The sequence below is a fragment of the Amphibalanus amphitrite genome, unplaced genomic scaffold, assembly GCF_019059575.1.
Source record: "Amphibalanus amphitrite isolate SeventyFive unplaced genomic scaffold, NRLGWU_Aamphi_draft 000594F_arrow, whole genome shotgun sequence".
Lineage (NCBI taxonomy): Eukaryota > Metazoa > Arthropoda > Thecostraca > Balanomorpha > Balanidae > Amphibalanus > Amphibalanus amphitrite.
The window spans coordinates 159,700-181,013 of record NW_024882088.1 but is presented as its reverse complement, the minus strand read 5'-3'; the positions used below and the strand labels follow the sequence as shown (position 1 = coordinate 181,013).

At 52.5% G+C, this 21,314-nt stretch overlaps 2 protein-coding genes across 2 annotated transcripts; one reads left to right on the top strand and one right to left on the bottom strand.

Annotated features, from left to right (window-relative positions):
* The first annotated feature begins 191 nt into the window (after window positions 1–191).
* Window positions 192–20,675, top strand: LOC122394470 (cilia- and flagella-associated protein 74-like). Its single transcript, XM_043391355.1, has 19 exons — window positions 192–241; window positions 790–1,002; window positions 1,478–1,686; window positions 3,077–3,227; window positions 3,446–3,604; window positions 3,876–4,049; window positions 5,348–6,076; window positions 6,389–7,450; window positions 7,801–7,937; window positions 8,201–8,314; window positions 9,487–9,778; window positions 10,112–10,248; window positions 10,563–10,689; window positions 10,955–11,068; window positions 14,670–14,804; window positions 15,170–15,366; window positions 15,700–15,976; window positions 17,067–17,222; window positions 20,085–20,675. The coding sequence occupies exons 2-19, from the start codon at window positions 856–858 to the stop codon at window positions 20,532–20,534; spliced, it is 4,767 nt and encodes a 1,588-aa protein (XP_043247290.1). The 5' UTR covers window positions 192–241; window positions 790–855; the 3' UTR covers window positions 20,535–20,675.
* LOC122394471 (chitinase-3-like protein 1) lies at window positions 11,624–14,810 on the bottom strand. The gene is made up of 2 exons (XM_043391358.1): window positions 13,899–14,810; window positions 11,624–13,371 (listed from the first exon to the last, which is right to left on the bottom strand). The coding sequence occupies exons 1-2, from the start codon at window positions 13,902–13,904 to the stop codon at window positions 11,830–11,832; spliced, it is 1,548 nt and encodes a 515-aa protein (XP_043247293.1). The 5' UTR covers window positions 13,905–14,810; the 3' UTR covers window positions 11,624–11,829.
* Window positions 20,676–21,314: the final 639 nt, after the last annotated feature.

Here is a 21,314-nt window from a genome sequence, read left to right as displayed (position 1 = left end):
TGATTCTTTCGTCAATTTTTGAATATTTTGATCTAAGATATTTTTAATATATACTACGCGTCATATAAATAGTGAAAGTAGAAAAATTCATTACAAAAAGGTACGAAAAACAAGTTGCTATGACAACACTTCCTCATATGTCACCGTGACTGGCGCAGTAAATACAAAATATGGCGAAAAAGCGCAAAAAGGTAAACAAAAAGTCAACTTGAGATGTGATTTTGAGATATTTTGATTTTTCGTGAGTAGTACAGCCGTGGGAGCACTGTTTTAGTCGAATTTTATTTAGCTGCACCCACTTGAACAAAAAATAGCACTCTCAGCATGGGCAAGCCTATTTTTCAGAACCGAATGGAGGGTTCGGATCAACTATGGTTTTGATTTTTTACCTTTTGGCGAATCCAAGGCGAATCCGACCTGAACCTAACCCAAGCTAACCTGAGCCATTTTTGACCATTTTTTACTGGACCATGCTCTTCATACTGGGTTTCGATAACCACTGGGTGCACCATGCACACCACCGGTCAAATCCCTCTTTTGCGCCCTGTGCAAAAAAAAGAGTGCAAAAGACGAAAATAACCCCAAGCTCTTAATCACTTTCAAAATTCAAAGACATCTCAACTGGTATGAGTGTCATCAGATATTTGATGTCGATGTCAGTGTTTTGTTCCAGCCTTTCATGTTGGACGCAAGAGCCAAGCTGCTACGCACCCTAACCCAAAACAACAACAACAGCCTTTCATGTTTTAATAACACTGGCTTATAATTAACATGTGCATTATTTTTCAGTTGAAAATTATGCAACCTGATCCTGTCTAAAAGAAGGCTCTTAATCTTCTCAACTAGCAGTCGATCATGGCTGACAAAGATGAAGACAGCACACTGCTCTGTGGCAGTAAAGGGTTGATTACCTTGGATGAGCAGCATCATTATGTCAGAGCCAAGCAGCAAGTTGATGCCTCTGATGCAGAATGTGGGAGATACAACATACTCTTGGATGAGGTTAGTGATTGCAATCAATATTTAGGATATTGGTCATGACTCATGAGTAGGTCAATGCAGATTTTTTAACCAAGCCTGTAGGTATGCTCTAGGAACATATGGGCTGATTCATGTTTTTCTGCTCTATCATGCTGGTGTCAAGCATTGATCATTTTTATTTACTAGAATGTATGCAAGGAGAATGTCCCCTGCAGGCCTGACTTATGTGGTCCACACAATGCAGCATAAAGGCATCAGCTCCTAATCCTAAAGGTGGTACAGCCCTGCATAAAAATGTTTGGATGGTTTTACGGATGGCTCCTGGTTTGCTCAAGGGCTGTATAATACAATCTCCCATTCAGCTGCTGGGGTGGGCTACAGTGTCCATCGACACATGATGCTTGTTTGGTCTTTGTATCATGCTTGTTCTGTCCACAATGTTTGACAACCCTTTTATTTGTGATGACAACTTGTGGGATGTTCTGTTCCTGCCCAGGTTCGACAGCAGCTGTGGCAGTGCCGGGAGCGGCTGCAGGTCCTCTCCAGCCGGCGTGAGCAGGCGGCGGCACAGGCGCGCCATGCGGCACACACTGGCCGACACGCCAGTCTCGGATACCTGCGGGACCGACTGGCCGGCCTGGAGGCGAACGTAGCGCAGCAGCAGCATCGGCGGCACTGGCTGACGCACCGGCTCGTCACGCTAGAGTGAGCAGTGGACGGGTGGACGGTGTCATATTCGGTATTGCAAGGTGTTTCATTTATCGATGCCTTGCTGCGGTTCGATAAATCGCTGTTTGTACTGCCCCAAGGAACTCGATAATTGCTCTCTAACGCTATCAGTTATGACTACCAGTTTTTAGGTCTCAATTACTTGAGTACTACCCGATAGTTAGGATCGGTTTCACAGGGGAGCACTGCCGCCTCAACCCTATTGGCCGTAGTGGCTAACGGTGGCAGCCATATTGCGCAGACCAGGAACCGGCCGCCGCCTGTGTTGGGGAATAGGGAATTCGGGACCTCGATTTACGTTTGCGGCCGCCGCATCCGTTACGTTCAAGTTACGTAGATACGGAACCCGGCATCTTACGCAGAATTGAGTGGGGAACACGATCGAATCTTCAGAATTCCTCAAATTCACTCGCCGGACCATCGTCTTTCTACATTTGCCCCGGCCGAGAGGGTTGATTGATCCCACCTCGCTAATGCGCCGCTAATTCAAGTAGAAATTAGCGGTAAAGTGGTCGTATGAGGCAGAGTACAATGCAGAGTGACTGGTAGGAATCCGCTTTAAAGGTCTCAAGTCAACTGGTGACCTCTGAGGTCAGGTCAAGTGACCTAAGGCACGGGCTCGGTTTTTGGTAAATAACTTCGCCAAAAATGGCCGTAGAGCCGCGATTTTGGCATCATCGTGTTCACCTAGCTCAGACGCATCGAGTGATATACTTTTTGTTCGGGTGAGGTCAATTTACGGCATTGACCTCGTGACAAGGTCAGGTCGGAGCTCTCAGGTCACGAAGCTGGTCGAGTAAGGTCATGTTGCATATCATTCGATTCGGCAGGTCTTTCTGAGTCCATTTGTGGCTTTTTCGATTCGCTAGTTCGATTTGATCGGAAGTTATTGAAGAAAAGTGTATGACCCTTGTGACGTCACAGATGACGTCACGAAAGGGCAACAATGCAAATGTGAAGCATTGGACCTTGCAAGGAGTGCATGAAATCACGATTCTATATGCTTGAGATAGTTTCAGATCATTCCCGGCGCCAAAATAGCAATTTCCATATTTCCCCATTGACTTATTAGGGTTTAACGTATAAGTTCCATGCATTTGAGGATTTGTTAAGATATCATCTTGTTCTCCACTCAATTCTGCGTAGGATGCCTGGTTCCGTGTCTACATAGCTTGAACGTAACGGATGCAGCGGCCGCAAACGTAAATCGAGGTCCCGAATTCCCTATTCCCCAACACAGGCGGCGGCCGGTTCCTGGTCTGCGCAACATGGCGGCACCGTTGGACACCATCTGGCGGCCGATGCGCCTTCCACATTATAGAGTTCAGTGATCGGTTTACGTAACTTGCCCTCGCTTTATCGCCAGAAAGTACGCAGCGGCCGCCGCATTTGACGACGGAAAGCTGGTCAGCACAAAGTTCTTCGTAAACGAGATGGAGAAGGACTTTGAACGGAGAAAACAGGCGCAGAAGAGCTGCTACATTCAGCGGGAGGAGAAACTGGCCAAAATATATGAGGTGAGCTCATCACGCTTGTAGTTTTCGCAATCAGCATAGGTAGTCGTAATACAGTCTTGGATGTGCGTAGGACTGCCCATTATGATTACTCATACTGTCGTGCACCAATAGATTGAAGTGATTCGTTGTGACATGATTGTTCGATTTGTGCTGTGGCTTCGTACCCCCTGCTGACTCTGTCCCGCGCTGCGCTAACGTGACCGACCGCTGACGCCCAGGACAAGGTGCGCCGACGGGAGGAGCGCAGTCGGAGGACCCTGCGCACCATGGCGGCGCGCGAGGACCAGCTGAGGAGGCAGGCCGAGGACGCGGCCGCGCGGATGGACGTGCATGTCTCAAACACGCTGAAAACCCTGCATAAACAGCACAAACAACAGGTAATGGATCGTGGACCGTCAGTGGATTTACACGTTTTGACGCACATTGGACTCCAGTTACTGAGCTGTCTTTTTGTTCATACTCGTATAAAACACCCCTATCGAAGCATTTTAAATGTATTCTTTTTGTCTTTCTGAAATTAATATGCGCGATAGCTTAATTCGATCTTTCGTCCCGCTACCCCTCAATCCTCCTAGTCGCTCTTAGTGTGGATCTTTGCGCCGTTCAGTACCAGAGTGCGATAACCGCCCATTTTGTGTTCATTACCAGCTGCTGACGTCGGAGCGTCAGCGCCAGCGTCGGTCTGACGCGGTGCGTCAGTTCGCGCGTCAGTTGGAGTACACGCGAGAGGTGCTCCGAGTGCAGCAGCAGCTGCCCGCCCGCGCACCGGGGGAGGCTGCCGGTGAACACAGCGCCCTCTCCAGCGGCACGCAGAAACTACAGGTCAGTCAGCGGAACGGGAGGCCGAATTTGGGTTGAATGGCGTTGGTTCTTGTTGCGCCACAGACTCCCGATGAAAAGGCACACGTTTAGTATGTTGTATTGGTATACACACGGCTGCAGTTCCTCTTTATCTTGAAGTAGTTATATCGACAATGGCAGTGGTGTCGAGGAGACGATAATGTATTTAACATTTATCGATTTTTTTTCCGGTTACGTTCATTATTCATTATTATTCTAATTATTATTGCAAAAGATTGCTGACATAAAGTCGCTACCAGCGTTGCTTTCCTCACACGTTCTATGTGCGAACACGCGCATGTATTCACAAATGTGCGGGCACGCATCGCGACACATTGTGTGGGTACCTGAAGACGCTTCCAAGTGAAGTACGCTGGTCTCCCTTCGTTCGCCGCCGGTGCCGGTCGTTCAGAACGGCTCACAGTCCTTCTGACAGAGAGTGATGCTGGCGAAGTTGTTCGTCTCGTTGACGATGGCGGCGAAGCTGTACTCCCCACTCCAGCTGAAGGTCGTACACGCTCCGAATTCGGCGTTAAAGTACCAGCGAGAGATGCTCCGGTTCCCGGGGCCCGGGTCCATTTGGTCGTAGCACCACGGTTTTCTCATCTGGCCGCTGAGAACCTCCATCTGCCAGACGAATAGAAGCACTAGCAGACACAGAAGGTGTCGGTACACAGCCATGGTGAGGTAGAACGGAGCGGGCCGCGGCAGACCCCGGCGGTGACCGGTGCCGAAGGGAGGCTGTTTGGCAGTGACCGGCGGCGGGGAGACGTTCTGAGTGGCTCAGAGTGAAGCCAACGGCTAACGTGGCAGGGCCGGTCCTTGAGACGTTGTTTTCGTGACATTTCAGTCACGTTTGGTCGCCGTGACCCATTTTCGTGGCGTATCGATCGAGCAGCTGTTGTAGGCCTGTCGCGGCGGACGGGAAAAGTGCCGACCAATGGCCGTTGACCTTCCACTTCAATTGCGCTAGTGTCTGGGGGGGGGGGGGGGGGAATGGACGAGTCGGTAGTGTTACCAGACATCAGCCTGTTTGTTTGAAAAGTAATTGAACTTCTTTTCATTACTTAGAACGCGTGCATCATTGATAGGCGATAAAAAGTTAGTAATAAGATCAGTTTTTTGCTTCTTTTTTGTTCACCCAAATGATGGCTGTAAACGTTTCCGCTTCCTCTTTTCATCCTTCATTTCCCTCTTGATCTTACTGTTCCCCTTTGATCGCTCGGATGTCTCCCTATTCTTCCCTCCCCTTCAGCACTCGCCCGCCCCCTCCTCCCCAGGCGCACTTGGAGCAGCGCCGCGCCACACGGGCGGCCGCCGAGCAATGCCGAGTCGACACGGCCGCTCGTCAGCGGGACAACACGCGGCGCATCGTCGCGCGGCTGGTACAGGAGGAGCGGCGGCGGCTGCAGTCACCGCTGCAGTCACCGCGGCCGCCGCCGGCGCCGCTCCGACCCCGCCGGCCGGGCCGCTCTACCCGTCCGCGCAGCCTGCCGCCGCTGACCGCCGAGTCAGAGCAGCTGCCGGACTCTACCATGGGTATAGAACAGTCAGCCAGTCGGGATAGCGGCGGAGCGGGCGAGGAGGCTGGCTGGAGTGCGGAGACTACCGTCTCGGCTATAGCGCGCCCCGCAGACTCGGCCTCGGCTGAAGGTCTCACTGACTCGGCCGGTCAGCGTGACGACATGCACACACTGTCCTCTCCGGACTCGTCTGGATCCTCAACTCCACCTCGCGGGCCCACCTCGGACGCCCACGGTAGAGCGAGGGCCTCCAGACTCTCCTCCGGAGATCTGGAGAGACTGCAGCACCTGCTGGAGACGTCTGCCAAGGGAGGAGGCGGGGATGACGAGGGTGACGACCTGGGTGACGAGGGCTCACTGGGCGGCTCGCTGGGCAGTGTGGGACGCCAGTGGATGAAGAGGCGGCCCGATATGCCGGTGGAGAGGCCTCCGGTCACCAGTGATCCGTGTCCATTCAGCTGGAAACCGGACGTCATTGAGTTCAAGGTGGGTTGATGGGCGGATGACTAGACAGATGAGACTATTTGTACTGACTGCATTTGTTGTTCATACGCATAACGTTGCTTTTAGATGGAGAGTGTTTGTAGATCAGCATGGTTTTAATAGCAATAGCTATGACCAATCTCGGCCTTGACCTTACATACAGTTAGGTATGAACCGTGTGACAAGTTTTGCAAAATTAAAGTCCGTTTGAGTGTTTTCTCAAAACTTATCTGTAACGTTGTATTCTAAAAGCCCGTGACCCACCCCTTGATAGTTATGGGTATGAAATAATTACGAGGCCTTCTGGTCCCACAGGATTTCCAGGTGGGCTGGACGTACTACCGTCGCGTCTCGATCGTGAACCTGTCCCGGACCCGCTCCAGCTGTCGCTACATCGGCCTCTTCGAGCACAACTACTACCAGCTGGAGCAGCCTCTGGCAGAGAGTCTCCGCGTCCACTTCCAGCCGCCTGGCTTCCTGGGAACCGGACTGGCGGCGAAACTCGAGCTCGAGTTCACACCGCGTATGCTCGGAGACGGGGAGTGTCTGGTGCGATTCCAGGCGCCCAACGGGGAGTTCCAGGTGCCTGTGAGGTTCGTGGCTCAGCGAGCGGAGCCGCGGCTGGACCGGAGGGCGGTGGAGTTCGGGGATCTGGTGCTGGGGACGCGGGTGAAGCGCAGTGTGGTCCTGAGGAACACGGGCAGTAAGGGATGTCGGTTCACTGTGAGACCCCTGGTACCGACGCCCACGGGGAGCGCGGAGGAAGAACGGACGGAGAGCCAGAGGCAGGTCACCTCTGCCGCCCCGGAGCACTCGGCAGTCGCTGTGGACAGGCCGGGAAGGGCGCCGCGAGGCGGAACCGCCGGGTCGGTCGGAGCCGTGGCAATCACCATCGCTCCGCGCGGAGGTACAGCAGGGTCGGTGGGCGCGGTACCGGTGTCCAGCTCTCCTGACAGAGCGCCGGTGGCTTCCACGTCCCCCACCTCCTCCCCCGCTCCCGCGACTAACGACTCACCCGCCCCCGCGACCACCGCCTCGCCGGCTCCGGCCTCTGGCTCTGCCGGAAACTCTGGTGCGTCATCATCAGCTGGTCCCGCCGCGTCCACCACCTCCCCAGAACCAGCAGTCACCACCAGCACCGAACAACAACCCACCTCCGCTAAAACGGCCACCGACATCGTCTCGTCGATCCTGGACCAGCTGTTCGACCGACTACCCATCATCGACTTCGATGGCGGACTGGGGGTGTGCGGCAGCGGCGAGGGCGAGCTGCCGGCCGGCGGCAGAGCGCGACTCCACCTGGGCTGCGTGGCCGACCTGGAGGGCGCCTGGAGACAGCAGTTTGTCGTCGAGTTTGACGATCCCAACTGTGAACCGGTGAGAATGAGTGGTGGGTTGGAGTCAGTGGGCGGGTTAGGGACGTGGGAATCGAATTCGAGGCTCGATAGTGATTCTGATTTTTATTGAGGCATTATTGACCATTTCGGGGTGACAGCTATGATACAGAATATACCATACATTGGCTGCAGCCATGGGTACACACGGAAACGACTCTTTCTATAGGGAAAATATTTGTATCATTTCCTCATCCTCGTATAATGTACATGTGCGTTTTTTTGTGAAGCGTAGCTAGGTTAAAGTTTGATAAGCACTAATAAGCATCGACCCGTCCTATCTTCAGTCCCATACCTTTCCGGCTATCCTCACTCCTGTCTCCTCATCCTCAGTTCACGCTGACGGCGTCCTACTCCGGTCACGAGTTTCCCATCTCCGTGCGTAACCCGCACCTGTCGCTGGACATTTGTCTGTGCGGGCTCACCTACTGGGACACGTTCGAGATCGTCAACACCGGTAAAGTGGCCAGGTGTGTGTCATTTTGTGGCCGTGACCTGCGTGAACGTACTTGCCTCCCATGAGGATGGGGATGTCAGCCCTTATATAGCGACGCCGAGAAGAGAGATGGCGTTAAATGTGCGGAGTGGAATGATGCGATGCATTATTCGCTGCTTTTTGTGTAGACGTATCCATCGCATTCTCGTACTTAACAGTGTTGTTCTTGAATAACCAATCCTGTAGGCTGTGCCTGGACAAGTTGGAATCATCTTATCATTGCCACTTTGATTTCAGCCGTGTGCGAACTGTTGTGCCCGATGATATGAAGCCGTTCGTGGACATCCAAGGCTCCCCGGCGTTGGTTCAGGCGGACAACTCGTTCAAGGTCAAGATCTTCTTCAAACCAAAGTAAGTGCTCCTGGTTCGTAGTTAGACTAGCAGCAGCTGCTCGGTACGATACGCACTTTCAAAATTCACTTATGAAAAAAAAACACGTGAACTAACTTGACTATCCACATGACGGCTATTTTCAACGACTTATAATCAAATACGAGGTGTGGCTAAAAAGAAACCGGACTGTTCGTGCTGGCCATAAAGTAGAGGGCCCGAAGACTAGCGAGACACTTGACATTAATCTTTATCATATTGTGGTGATGTGTGCCAAACGGCATCTCGATATCGCTATTATTCTCCTTTCCACAGCTCTTTGTTTTATCGATGTTCGACGGCCTTGTCACCGCCAAGCTTCTACAATGAGCTTCGAAAAAAGAAGGAACATCACGTTCCTTGCCAGACCCAACAGAGACGCTGTATCTGTTCAAGGCCTTCATGTTATGTTAGGTCATATGTCACATGCAAGTGTTTGAATGGCATACGAGGTTCAGCACTGGTCGTGAGGATGTCGGTGATGACCCAAGGTCTGAAGGTCCATCAACGTTTGCGCGCATGTCGAAGTCGAGGGTGGAGACGACATTGATCGTCTTTTTCGATCATAGGGGATTCGTTCACCGCCAGTTCGTGCTGGAGGTGTACCACAGTCGACCAGCATTTCTACAAGGAAGACCCGGGACGCCTCATTTCACGAGTCAGGCGCACCAAGTGGAATTTCTGGGAGGCCAAGAACTGGGTGCTCCGTCATGACAACGCTCCCGCGCATTCTGCCATTAGCGTCAGCCAGTTCTTTGCCAAAAAAGCAGGTCGCTGTGCTCAAGCACCCTCTTATTTGTCAGACCTCCCTCCCTGTGACTTTTGGCTGTTCCTTTAAATGAAAAAGGTCGTCAAGGGAACCCATTTTGAATCGGTCGAGGACATCCAGACCAGAGTGACCAGCGTCAGCGTCATCAATTAAACAAAGAGCTGTGGAAAGGATAATAATAGTGATATCGAGCTGCCGTTTGGCACACATCACGACAATATGATAAATATTAATGTCAAGTGTCTCGCTAGTTTTCGGGTCCCCTACTTTATGGCCAGCACGAGCAGTCCGGTTTCTTTTTAGCCACACCTCGTATTCCTGCTTATAAAGCCACGCCACCTGCCCTATAATAATTCTCCGTCTGACCCCTACTCCCCTCTTTCAGACGTTCGCTGCTCAGCCCGCCACACCGGTTCTTCGACCCCGGCACACACATTCTCGACTTCCCTGTATCGTTTCACGTGGATGCCGGTTCGCTGGGCGCCTCTCTGGGCGGCGCGCGCGGCGCCCCGATCGTGGGCTCCGTCCAGGCGGCTGTCTCCAGTAACCACGTGTGGCTGAAGCCGGAGAGAGTCGAGTTTGGGAGGGTGACACTGCTGGAGTCGGCGTGCCGGAGAGTGCAGCTGACTAATGGTGGTCTGACGGTGCAGCAGTGCCACTTCACCGGACTGCCGGATGTGAGGACCGCGGGCGAGAACGCTATCGGGGCAGGGTGGTGGGAGTGAGATCCTAGACTCTGTTGAATATGGGATCGGAAGGCTGTGTGTAGGTGATAACTGAAACCAGAATTTAAAACATGAAAATCTGTATTGCTATTTTTCGTGACTCTTCATCGTAGGCTGTTCAATTCAATGTTTATGTAATGGTATGACGTTTTTTTGTTAAAATATTCACATCGCTCCACCAGCTATCTGCTGAACTACTTGCCGAGCATGATATCACTGCGCTTGTCTCACCAGTCCGTCTCCATGACCGCCTATCCTGACCCACACGCCCACTTACCTCCACAGAGTGTGACCGTTCAGCCGGGTAACGGCGGCGCGGTGCTGCTGCCGGGGGAGACGGTGCCTCTGGACGTCATCTTCTCGCCGTCCGTGTCCGGCCAGCACCAGTTCTCACTGGTCGTGGAGACGCTGGATGGCGGCAGGTAGGGAGCGGGGAACGGAAAAAGGAGATTGAAATTCATCCGTTATCACCGATGCCACATGGAAGTAGAGGTTAACTGGATTAGATCTTCTGGGCTGGTAGGAGGGACTTGCTGACACACAGGCACAGACATGACAGCTTATACCAGGGGCGATTCGCCGTTTCCCACGTCTGGGGCGCTTCGGCTGTTGGACCCTTTACGAATAGTTTACGAACCTCGTATCTCCCTCTCTTTACAGTGCCAATCACCTGTGATGTCCTGGACACCACTCCACCTCTTTAACTCCGGTCTCTAACCCCCGAATTCCTCTCCAGAGCTACCGTCACCTGCCACGGCCTGGCCACTACCCCGCCCCTTTCTTTGAGCGCTACCAGTATCAAACTGAGCGGTGTACCCGTGCAGGGAGAGAAGAAGGCGGCCGTTTACGTGCAGTGTCCTAAGGTGCGTCTTTACCGCGGCGTCCTGTATCGCTAACAGGTTTCCGTCGACCTTTTGCTGCAGTTGCAAGGCTGCTAGTGAAATATATTAAATATTTAATCGAAATAACATGCACAGTACGCTGAAACTGTTTTAAACAGCTTTTATGCTCAATGTTTGAGTTTTTATTGTGATTATTTTGACTTAACTCATTAGAATACTCATTAACACCTTGGCAAAACATTTTGCTTTAGGCACCAACTTCAGCGCGTCTGTCCTTCTCCTCCAGGTACCGCTGGCCGAGGAGAAGTTTTTCGCCATGGGCGGCAGTTTCGAGTTTCAGCCGCCAGATGGCATCCCGGTGGCCATACACCCCATGGTGGGGTTCGTACCCTATAAACAGGTCAGTCGTGGTCTGGTTACCGTATCTGGGTGGGACAATGGTTTTGACTTTAGTGAACGCTCGCGAAATTTGAGGGAATTCGAGTTGACGTAGTTGAGTCGTTTGGAGCAGAGTAGAAGTGTCCAAATTGTGCCGATCTGGACACACACACACCCGGCTAGCTGCTAGATTTAATATGTTTCAGACCTCCTCCATCCGTTCCGTCGTTTCCATCCTCAGAATAGTCAAATCCTTCTCCTCCACGTCCCAATCCCCTGTTCCGGGCTGGACGGGCAACTTTATCCCATGCGGGAAGCTCCCATAGGAGCAGGCCCGTAGCCGGGTGAAGTGACTTTAAGGGTCTGCGTGGCCTGTCTACTGCACGGGCTCAGCCCCGACGACTCACCAGGGTGCCCGCTCAGACCAATGTCTCCCTTATTCTTATCATCCTTCGGGCTCTACAATGGTCTCGTTAGATCGAAACTGCCTAACTCAACAAAACAAACAAGCAAACAACTTTAGTCCTCCAATGTGTTACCGAGCTGGCAACACGGCTGATGTGCTGAAAACGCGATCATGATTCACTGTGATATATTGCATAACGCATACCTATGTACAGTGCATACTGCACAGTACATGGTACAGGCATTTCAAGATTGGCAAAAACCGTGTTATTGCTTCAACATATGCATACTGACTGTTTACGCGTTATTGTATAGCTGATACATGTAATAGTCGAGTTTTCAAAACAGCCTCACGACTAACTACGATCCCGGTGAACACTATCCGAATGTATAGAAGCTGATCGGGCCGGCTGACGGACCCCGCCGCCGCGGTGTCAGCGGCCGGCGTCTTCTGCCCCCCGCGGAGGGGGCGGGGGACTGGGTGGGGGTGGGGGTGGGGCCGAACCCTGCCACCCGCGCGGCCGGCTGGGGCGTACAGCGGCCGCCGGGACGGCACGCTCGCAGCTCCTCGTCGTAAGTCTCGCCCTCCTGACAGCTGAACAGTTCCGGCTGCCCGCCGCTGCAGAGGTAGAAGTGCTCGCAGTCGGACGCCGCGTGCTTCCCGTCGGATGGACACACAAAGATATCACTGGCGTCGTAGGCGGGAGTTGTGGGCGGCACTGGTGTTGTCGGCAGACCGGACTCGCCGATACCCAACATTCCAGCCTTGAGAGCACGGATCATAGGGAACGGCTCACCGGTACAGAACCCGCGGAAGTCGTCCAGAGAGACCGTCCAGACGGCGACTCCGCCCAGACCCGCCTCCCGAGCCATGCGAGCCTTCATCATAAGTGACGTCTCGTCGTCGAAGGCAACCGTCTGGTCCTCACCGGCGGCATACGGTCCCACATCCTGAGGGAACGGCCGCGCCGCCGTCCAGCCCCTCCGACCCGTCTTGTCACAGATCTCGTACGTAGCCAGAGATCCTTTGGCACGAGTGATGGGTCCGGCAGCACCGGGTCCAGACGAGCTAGCGTACAGACCGGCGAGCCGGGGATCCTCCAGGGTGAAACTCATTCCGAATGTAGGCACGGCGAGGTTTAGCTTTGCCATGTCTGCGCCCATCTGTTTGAGCGTCTCGAGGGTGGTCAGGATATCGCGTCCGGCGGCGTCGGGAGGTGCTCCGGGCGGGGTCCGCAGCGGCGCGTGATGAGAGGTGACGCTCCTCTCCGTCACCTGGTATCGGTAACCCAGAACGTTGGCGTAGTCCACCGCAGCCGTCACCCGCTTCATGTCAAAGTGCTCCCGCAGCTCGTCTGGATGTGGAGTCAGCTCGACGGCCAGCAGCAGCCGCCGGCGTCCCGTGGAGGCCGTGTCGCGGTCAAACGCCGCCCGTAGTGCCTCCAGCAGACCGGCGTGGTCCTCAGGCGCGTGCGGCGGCTTCCAGTCCACATCCAGTCCGTCGAAATCGTGCTCTCGGAGGAATTCCACCGCCGCCTCTGCGAGCTGTTTGCGGCTCTCGGCGGTCGCGGCGGCGGCGCGGAGCGAATCCTGCTGCTGTCCGCTGCCGCCGATCATCGGCAGCACCTTTAGATCGGGGTTGTGCTTGCGGAGCTCCACTGTGCTCCTGTAGCCGCCGGTGACAATATCAGCGAACACGTCCAGCGGTCCGACCCGCAGTGTCTCGGCGTGCACCCCGGCTCCCACATAGTGGATGTGGGTGCAGAGGTGCGGTGGGATATTGGTGGGCAGGAATCGACCCAGCGGGGGACGGTACCGTGCCCAGTTCTCGTAGAAACATACCACCCGTGGGGTGGACTGGCCGGTGGAGGGAGGTGGCTGAGCTGTGAGCAGCAGCAGCAGCAGTGAACACGGGCGGAACTGAAACCATGAGCGTGTTGGTTAGAGGCATATAGGTAGGTATATCAGCAGTCCAACATTATGCGTTCTTTGACCTTGACGATCGGCAAATCTGCCATTCAGCTATCAGCTCTCATTGCTCGGATTGCGTGTATCCAGCGTATTTGGCGTCTTTCTTGTCACCCGCCTGCTGATTGTGGTGCATTGTTACGGGGCAGCGCTTGAGAGGAAAATAAGGGACTGGATTGCGTCGAGGGACTGGATAACCATTCTTATGACAGCCTCAAATTAAGGTAGGGATTTTCTTACAAGGTCTCAGTTTCCGCCTAATTATTTTTTCAGCGAATCGTTGTAACTGTGCCTGCAATGCTTAGACTACTTAAACTGTTCGATCTCTTCACCGTCACCTTCAGGCTTCAAAACCTGTATAGTGAGCAGGTTGCATCAGTCAGGAGGCACCGCATGCATAAACAATCGATTCCCAGTAAAGAAAAATGCAAGCGCACGGCCGTCTACCTGTATCCAATGTTTCTCTCCTGCCCACTCACCTTCATATCAACTCGTAGCACTCTCGTCACCTCTCCCAGCGCGCTCCTCTCAGTGCCCGGGCGGAGAAGTGGCAGTGACCACCGTCCCAGCGCACCCTATAAACTGCCCTCCCGCCGCCACTCCGCCGACTACTCGCCCAGTAGCGCTGTGCCCCGCGCCGGTCTGAGCCCCGCACGGCTCCCACAGATGCGGAGATGGCGCGAAACCGGTTTGGCGCCACTATTCCGTCGGTGCTGGGACAGACGTGCTGCCAAAAGTCGGCCGGTGTGGAGAGGTGGAGCCCGGCTGATGTGTGGGCTTACCGGCTGCCCCGGGGAAAGTTTGTGGGGCTCGGGATGATTTCTTCTGGTTCGAAGAAGCTGGTGGTCGGTTTTTGGAATCCCCGTGATGAACAAGGCGCTCAGAAGAAGTCCCGGGTGACTGAGATCACCCAGTTCTCAGACTCGGTGATAATGTCTTGTGCAAGCTGTGAGGCACCATTTCATGTCCGTAGAATTTTAGCGATTTGATATACCACGGCACTGGGAAGTTTGTTTTTGGACACACATCCAAGGCTTCACTGCTAGACATTAGCAAAAGACACGCTATGTGGTAACAGAAAATCCGAAAACCACGATATTTTCCGCAAAATAATATTTCCCATGCTTATTACTATCCTCTTTTTCACGTCACTGACCGGTGTATTTGCTGGCGGGCTTCCCACGGTTGCGGGCCTACCCGCTCCGACTCTAGCGTCGGTATTCACCTCCCGTCCCCGTGCGTTTCCTCAGAGTCGCCGTGTAGAGGTGACGGTGTCCCCCAGCCTGGATCCAACCGAGGTCCGGATCACCGCCTCGCTCCTCCGCTACGAACAGCTGGAGATGGAGCGGGCCGCCGAGCCGGAGGTGTCCGCCAAAGGTGACAAGGTGCGTCTGAAGCGGCACGGCACGGAACATCAATCTGAGAACGTCTCATAACGATATGCTATGAGCAATATGCGATATGCGAAACGGCTTTTGATCATAAGCTCCGTAGCGTGTAAGTTTTCTAGTGTAACGCTTATGCGATTCGGATGGTTTGTTGCTTTAAAAGCAACGGTAGCTCAATTGCCATGTTAGATCAGACTCAGTTTTCTCTTCTTTTTTTCCCAAGTAGCCTTTGCGATGACATACAACACGAATGATGACAGACGTAAAAGCACACAGTCAGCTGTCCACTGTTAGGTTTTATATGTGCATGTTTTCTTTTATGCTTCACTATACGCTGCTTGCACGTCTTATGTTCTACACAGAACAAGAAGAAGGGTCGTAAGAAGTCGGCAGAGAGGCCGCAGATGATCCTGTGTCCGGAGCCCTCCACCATCCACCCGGGCAGCGATCTGTACAGGGAGGCGCAGCAGGTGCTGTTGAGGACCTACGAGCCGACCACGTACCGTTACGTGATCCCCTGCTGCGTGAGGCACGGGGACACTGGTCAGGAGAGTAGCGGGTGAGAGAGGAACGGGAATAACAGAGATGGAGGGGTAGGAACTGAAGGAATGAAATAACTTCTCAGTGTTCAATTTTGATAGCTTGAAGTCACGCTAGCCGGTGGCGATTCGATTAGCGGAGTTTCACTTGTGTAGTAAATCTTGGCGCGTAGATGATCGGTTATTTCTGAACATGCATCAACATTTGGCTGGTCCCCGGCCCAAACTCAGTCTCTGTCCTAGTCTGCACGCGGCTCGGACGCCCGTCTTCGTATTTCAGGCCATGTGACCCTCTGTATCTCGAAATTGTCTGCATCATGACTGCGTTTAACACCCCGTCTCTCTCCTTACAGCCCGTGTGACGTGCTGTATTTGGAGATAGTCTGCACCACGGCGGCGCCCCACCTGGTACCCGCCTCGTCCCTGTGCCTCGACTTTGGTCCGCGCGTTCTGCGCGCCCCCGCCTACCTGGAAGTGGCGCTGGAGGGCGCTGCTGAGGGGCCGCTGCGGCCGCGCGCCTCGGCTCTGGACCCGCACGGTCCGTTCAGACTGGTGGTACCGCTGAGGGAGGTGCCGCCCGGAGAGAGGAGAGTGGCGCGCGTCTGCTACACGCCGGAGAGACTCAGTCAGGTAAGGACACCTCACACCAATACCAGAGAGACTCAGACAGGTAAGGACACCCCACACCACTACCAGAGGGACTCAGTCAGGTAAGGACACCTCACACCACTACCAGAGGGACTCAGTCAGGTAAGGTCGACACCTCACACCAATACCAGAGGGACTCAGTCAGGTAAGGACACCCCACACCACTACCAGAGGGACTCAGTCAGGTAAGGACACCTCACACCAATACCAGAGAGACTCAGACAGGTAAGGACACCCCACACCACTACCAGAGGGACTCAGTCAGGTAAGGACACCTCACACCACTACCAGAGGGACTCAGTCAGGTAAGGTCGACACCTCACACCAATACCAGAGGGACTCAGTCAGGTAAGGACACCCCACACCACTACCAGAGGGACTCAGTCAGGTAAGGACACCTCACACCAATACCAGAGGGACTCAGTCAGGTAAGGACACCCCACACCACTACCAGAGGGACTCAGTCAGGTAAGGACACCCCACACCACTACCAGAGGGACTCAGTCAGGTAAGGACACCCCACACCACTACCAGAGGGACTCAGTCAGGTAAGGACACCCCACACCAATACCAGAGGGACTCAGTCAGGTAAGGTCGACACCTCACACCAATACCAGAGAGACTCAGTCAGGTAAGGACACCCCACACCACTACCAGAGGGACTCAGACAGGTGAGACAGGAACTGTGAGGAGGATGGCGCGCGTCTGCTACACCCCAGAGGGACTCAGTCAGGTGAGGACACCAGAGAGGTCAGGTGGGGTCACCAGAGGGAGGGCCACTAACCAGTCAGGTAAGACAGGAACTGTGAGGAGGGTGGAGCGCGTCTGTTACATGGCCGAGAGACTCAGTCAGGTAAGATGGGGACGGAGAGGATAGGGTTCAGTCAGGGGGCGAAGGGGACTGTGACATGAATGGAAATGGCAGTGCTTCACTTTAAATCACATTCTCTTCCTTGTCTAGTGATAGTAACTCTAATCTCTTTCTAAATGACTGATGAATGAATAAGTTCTGATGTTGCGTATGCAAAAATAGTGCGTTGACTGACGAGACTAACGGTTATCTTTGTGGTAGGAGCTGGAGTTTTGGAACATAACCGGAGGGAACACCAATCTGCGCTATGCTCTCTACGGCCGTGGAGTGAAACAAGAGTTCTCATTCACGCCGGAAGATGGTATCATCAACATGGGAAAGGCCAAGCTCGGCAAAGCGAGCAAGAAGCAGATCACGGTAAGCTGTTACCCTGTCATCACCATACTGCTGTTTAGGTATGTACCGTGTGGGCTATTCGACAAATAAGGAATAAATCAAACTCGTTGCTTCTAGTTTTCAATTCTGCTAAATTTGTTTCGGTGTCAAACCCTTCTCACCACAGCGGCAAAAGACATGGCTTCGTCTGTTACGATTTGTTAAATGTCCATTTCTTATCCAAATCCCTCTTTTCTTTTTATAAATGGTGCTGCTTGATTATTGCGGTCCCGGTTGCAAACTATCACGGTGCCTGCGCGGTTTGTTATGTCAGGATGCTTGCTTTCATAATGCCTGAAGTTCTATGAAAGTTACGTAAGTGGCGTGAACAGCTAATTACCATGCTTTCTGTGTGAAGGTGCAAGGCATAACTTTGGAGAGTGGCTGGTGGTTTACGAAGAAGGGTTTGAACGGCTGCAGCCTGGTCAAACATTTAAATGCCTACATGATGGTGAATTAAATCGACAAATTTCGCCGAAGCGGTTTGGGAATCGAATGTCGACTAAATTGTCACAGTCTGGCCTGCATTTGTGAACCTTCAGATAGCATCAGCGATACTACACCTTTTTGCGTTAGCCTTTGACCATTGGGCAAAACATTTGTACACATTCGCCATATAGGTGGCGCTACAAATGGTCGGTTGGTCACAAAGAATCACCATTGTGCAAAACTATTCGGCGATCTTCCCCTATAACTCGACATTGGACAAATGGTTCAACATTGTGCAAAACAAATCGTCAATGGTCGAAACTATTCGTCATATGCCGAGCGAGCTCGCTCAATGCCGAATTCTGACGAAGTGTTAAACTGTTTTGCGGATCGCTCATTTCAGTGTTCAATCTGTTTTGCTGAATGGCTTAAATGAAACACACCACGCCGGAATAGTTGTGCTCAATGCCGATTGTCGAAATGGCTCCTCAAACAGTTATGACGAATGGTTGAATTCAAATGCAAAAAGGTGTATTTCCACTTTCTCCTGAAGCCTACTTTGATTTACCGAGGTTCGTCCTTGTACCGTTTACCGATAGTACCGACAATGGTAGGATATTTGCGCCGCATCTCTCGACATTTTGGTCCGCGACGTCACACACGTGGACTGTCCAGTGTCCAGTAGGAACGAGTAGGGATAGAATCCAGCCGGCTGACGAGACAGACGGGACGGATTAGTCCGTCTGTTGGCGGATTAGGCAGCCGGGAGCCGAGCTCCCTTCGGTCGTACTGTATGTGACTGGTTTGGCGGGCGTACTCCCGGCGTAGTTTGCCGAATCAGAAGCCTAACATTGAGAGGGAGCCAGAGTGAAATTTTGATCCTCAGCCAATGCTGAAGGGTAAGGTGAGAGAAAGATTTTATTGGACTCTTTTCAGAAAGGAATTTCAAATGTATTGATGCATTATTCATTTTGCACTATCCAGTGTGCACCTCCTGAGGACAGCATAGCAATTTCAAGTCCTTATTATTTGTTTGGCTGTCTTTTTTTTCTGAACAGCAATGAAGCAAGTAAGGTTTATATAGCTATAGCATTGATCCAGCTGTGTTTTTTCTTGCAAAAACAGGTTTTTAAAATTGCGGGTTTTTTTGCGGGTTCGGCTCAGCCAAAATCAGCTTGCGGGTAGTTGTGGTTGGGCAAGGGGTAGCTGCGGGGCGGGGCGGGTAATGAAATTGCAAATTTGGTGCATCTCTATTGCCGATATAGAAACGATACGGAGAATGGGAATAGCGCGTGGGTGAAAGCCGGGTGTGTAGTCGCTATTGCTGTCGACAATGGGCTGTTCAACTATGGTAGCTGTCAGCTGCCAGTCTTGTTGAGGTGATGTATCTTGAACTCCGATGCGCTTACGCCGCTCAGCATGCATTCATTGTTTTCACTGGATGATTTTTTCTTCGTTGGCAATGTATTATGAAGCCTACCAGAAGTCCCCAGCGCAGCGTAATCTGAATGTCAAAGCCACAGAGCTGTCTGGCCTCGTCACTCGACACATTTTTTTACAGTGGCCTTATCCGATGATAGAGCGCCAGTGTCATGAAGATGTTGGAAAGCTAGTACGTGGTTTGGCACTTGGCAGAATACCGTGTACGATCATTTTGTATCCTTGGGAGAGCATTTTTTTTTTCAAATCGATGTAACTTGCAATGTGTTTTACCTGGAATAGGCTTCGTCGTGGTCATTATCTTGTGTGCGATACTGTGTTGATATTGTTATTTTTTACTGTCGCCTGATTGTTTGCTTTTCTCGTAAACTTCGTCGTTGGAATTGCTGCCTGAGGTACTTCCTGTAAATAGCGTCGACGCCATGTCCGTCTTGACGGAACGGCTGTTCCGGCCTTTGACGGCTATATGTTCCTTCACGGCCAGGCCCGCGGAACCCTTCGTGGCTTGCATCGCCCCAGTAATCCCGCTTCCCGAGGAGTGTTTATGATCAGTTCTCAGAGGCTCTTTGGATTCTAGCTTAAATCTGTCCGCTGTCGTGTTCTGTGACACCTATTGTTGTTTATTTATGTTCGTTCTGATCCAGAACACCGAGTTTAGCTTGGTTTGCACTCAAGTCGTGATTGAAAGTGGCCGGATTTGTGTGTCTGTTGTTCATGATCAGGAGAGTCCAGTAGTTAACACTAGCTTTGGCTAGCTTAATCCACATCAAGTGATAGGCTGAGGTAGTATAACAGATGGACGGTCGATGGCTTTGGACCGTGGGCATTCACTTTCGGACTCCTTGTCTCTTATTGTGGCCTCGCCTCTCATACCAATCATCTTCACGATTGCCTCTAACTTTGTTTCTTCGCTTTTTTGCCTTTCGCCTTTGGCGCTCTGTCGTAGTCCAACCCCGCACCCGTGTACCGTTTCAGGTGACGAACGAGTGCGACGCGCCGCTCGAGTTCGCCGTCGAGCTGGTGCCGGCGCCGCCGCTGCTGCCCGCTGACCCGGAGGTCAAGTCACGCGGCTCCGGCTCGGCGCGAGGGGACCGGCGCAGCGGGCGGCGCGAGCCAGAGCCGCAGCCGGCGCCGGCGGCCGCGTGGGCGGTGTCGGCGCCGCGGCTGGAGGTCGGCCCCTACCGGAGCGGCACGCTGGAGGTGCTGCTGACTCCGACAGAGGAGGCGCTCTATGAGGCACAGCTTGTGCTGAGGCTGTTCAAAAGGCTGGATGAACTGGTGTTCACAGCGACTGGGAAAACGCCGGGATATAAGGCGCCCAAAGTGGATAAGAGCGCGAAAGAGAAGGATGGGAAAAAGAAGAGTGCGGAAAAGAGCGCGGGACATAGCGCGGAGAAGAGCGGTAAAGGAAAGAAGAAGAAGTAAAGAATACACGAAGCGGAAGAGAAATTTAAGCATGGAATCACGTGAAAGAAATCTAACAGTATGTTGCGTCTCATAGTCATTGGTCTGAAAATTGTCCTGTGTATATTATATTGTGAACGCAAATGCAGCGAATTTCTTTCATTTGTCCGAATTATGAAGCGGTAGCGGGCACGACTCTGAACTTCAACTTGATGCATTTCTCGTCTCATTTCTCAAGGTTTTTAGCAATTTCTTCTATTTCTAAAAATTGGCAAGGGCACCGATAACCGATTTCTTGAGACAACATTGAAGCGGGAACACTATGGGACTTAATTTTTCCGCGCCTCTCATCTCTTGGAGTACAAACCACAACGGTCACTGCCAATCCGATTAATGCGCGGGAGCTCCATGGCCTGAAAAAAATGAGCCCCAAAGACTTCGGACTTGACCTACTGACGTTGACCTACTTCACAATCCGGTAAATCTTTAGGATTTTGAGGGCAAACAATGTGCAATCCTAATGCTTTGCTTGCGTGAGGCGTAAGTTCCGAGCCCAGTAGCCACGTAACGAGTGTGAAGACCTTCGTGGTAGCTTATTTGTGATCTTGAAATATGAAAACATTGGTGATGCCTGCTTGTAAATGTTTAGAATGTGTATACCATAAATTAGAACCAAGGAAATACCGACATGACCTAAAAGGCTACTTATGCTGGGTTTGGAGGACTATGGTATTTTGGAGAAGACAGTCGAGATCCCATTCCCTACTGCATTTTGCAGCTGTTGCTAAGTCGAATCAAAGC

Coding starts and splice junctions, on each gene's coding strand:
- LOC122394470 (XM_043391355.1), top strand. CDS start 856: ATGGCTGACAAAGATGAAGACAGCACACTGCTCTGTGGCAGTAAAGGG. Junction 3,228..3,445: donor AACTGGCCAAAATATATGAG/GTGAGCTCATCA, acceptor GCTGACGCCCAG/GACAAGGTGCGCCGACGGGA. Junction 14,805..15,169: donor TGTCCGCCAAAGGTGACAAG/GTGCGTCTGAAG, acceptor TGTTCTACACAG/AACAAGAAGAAGGGTCGTAA.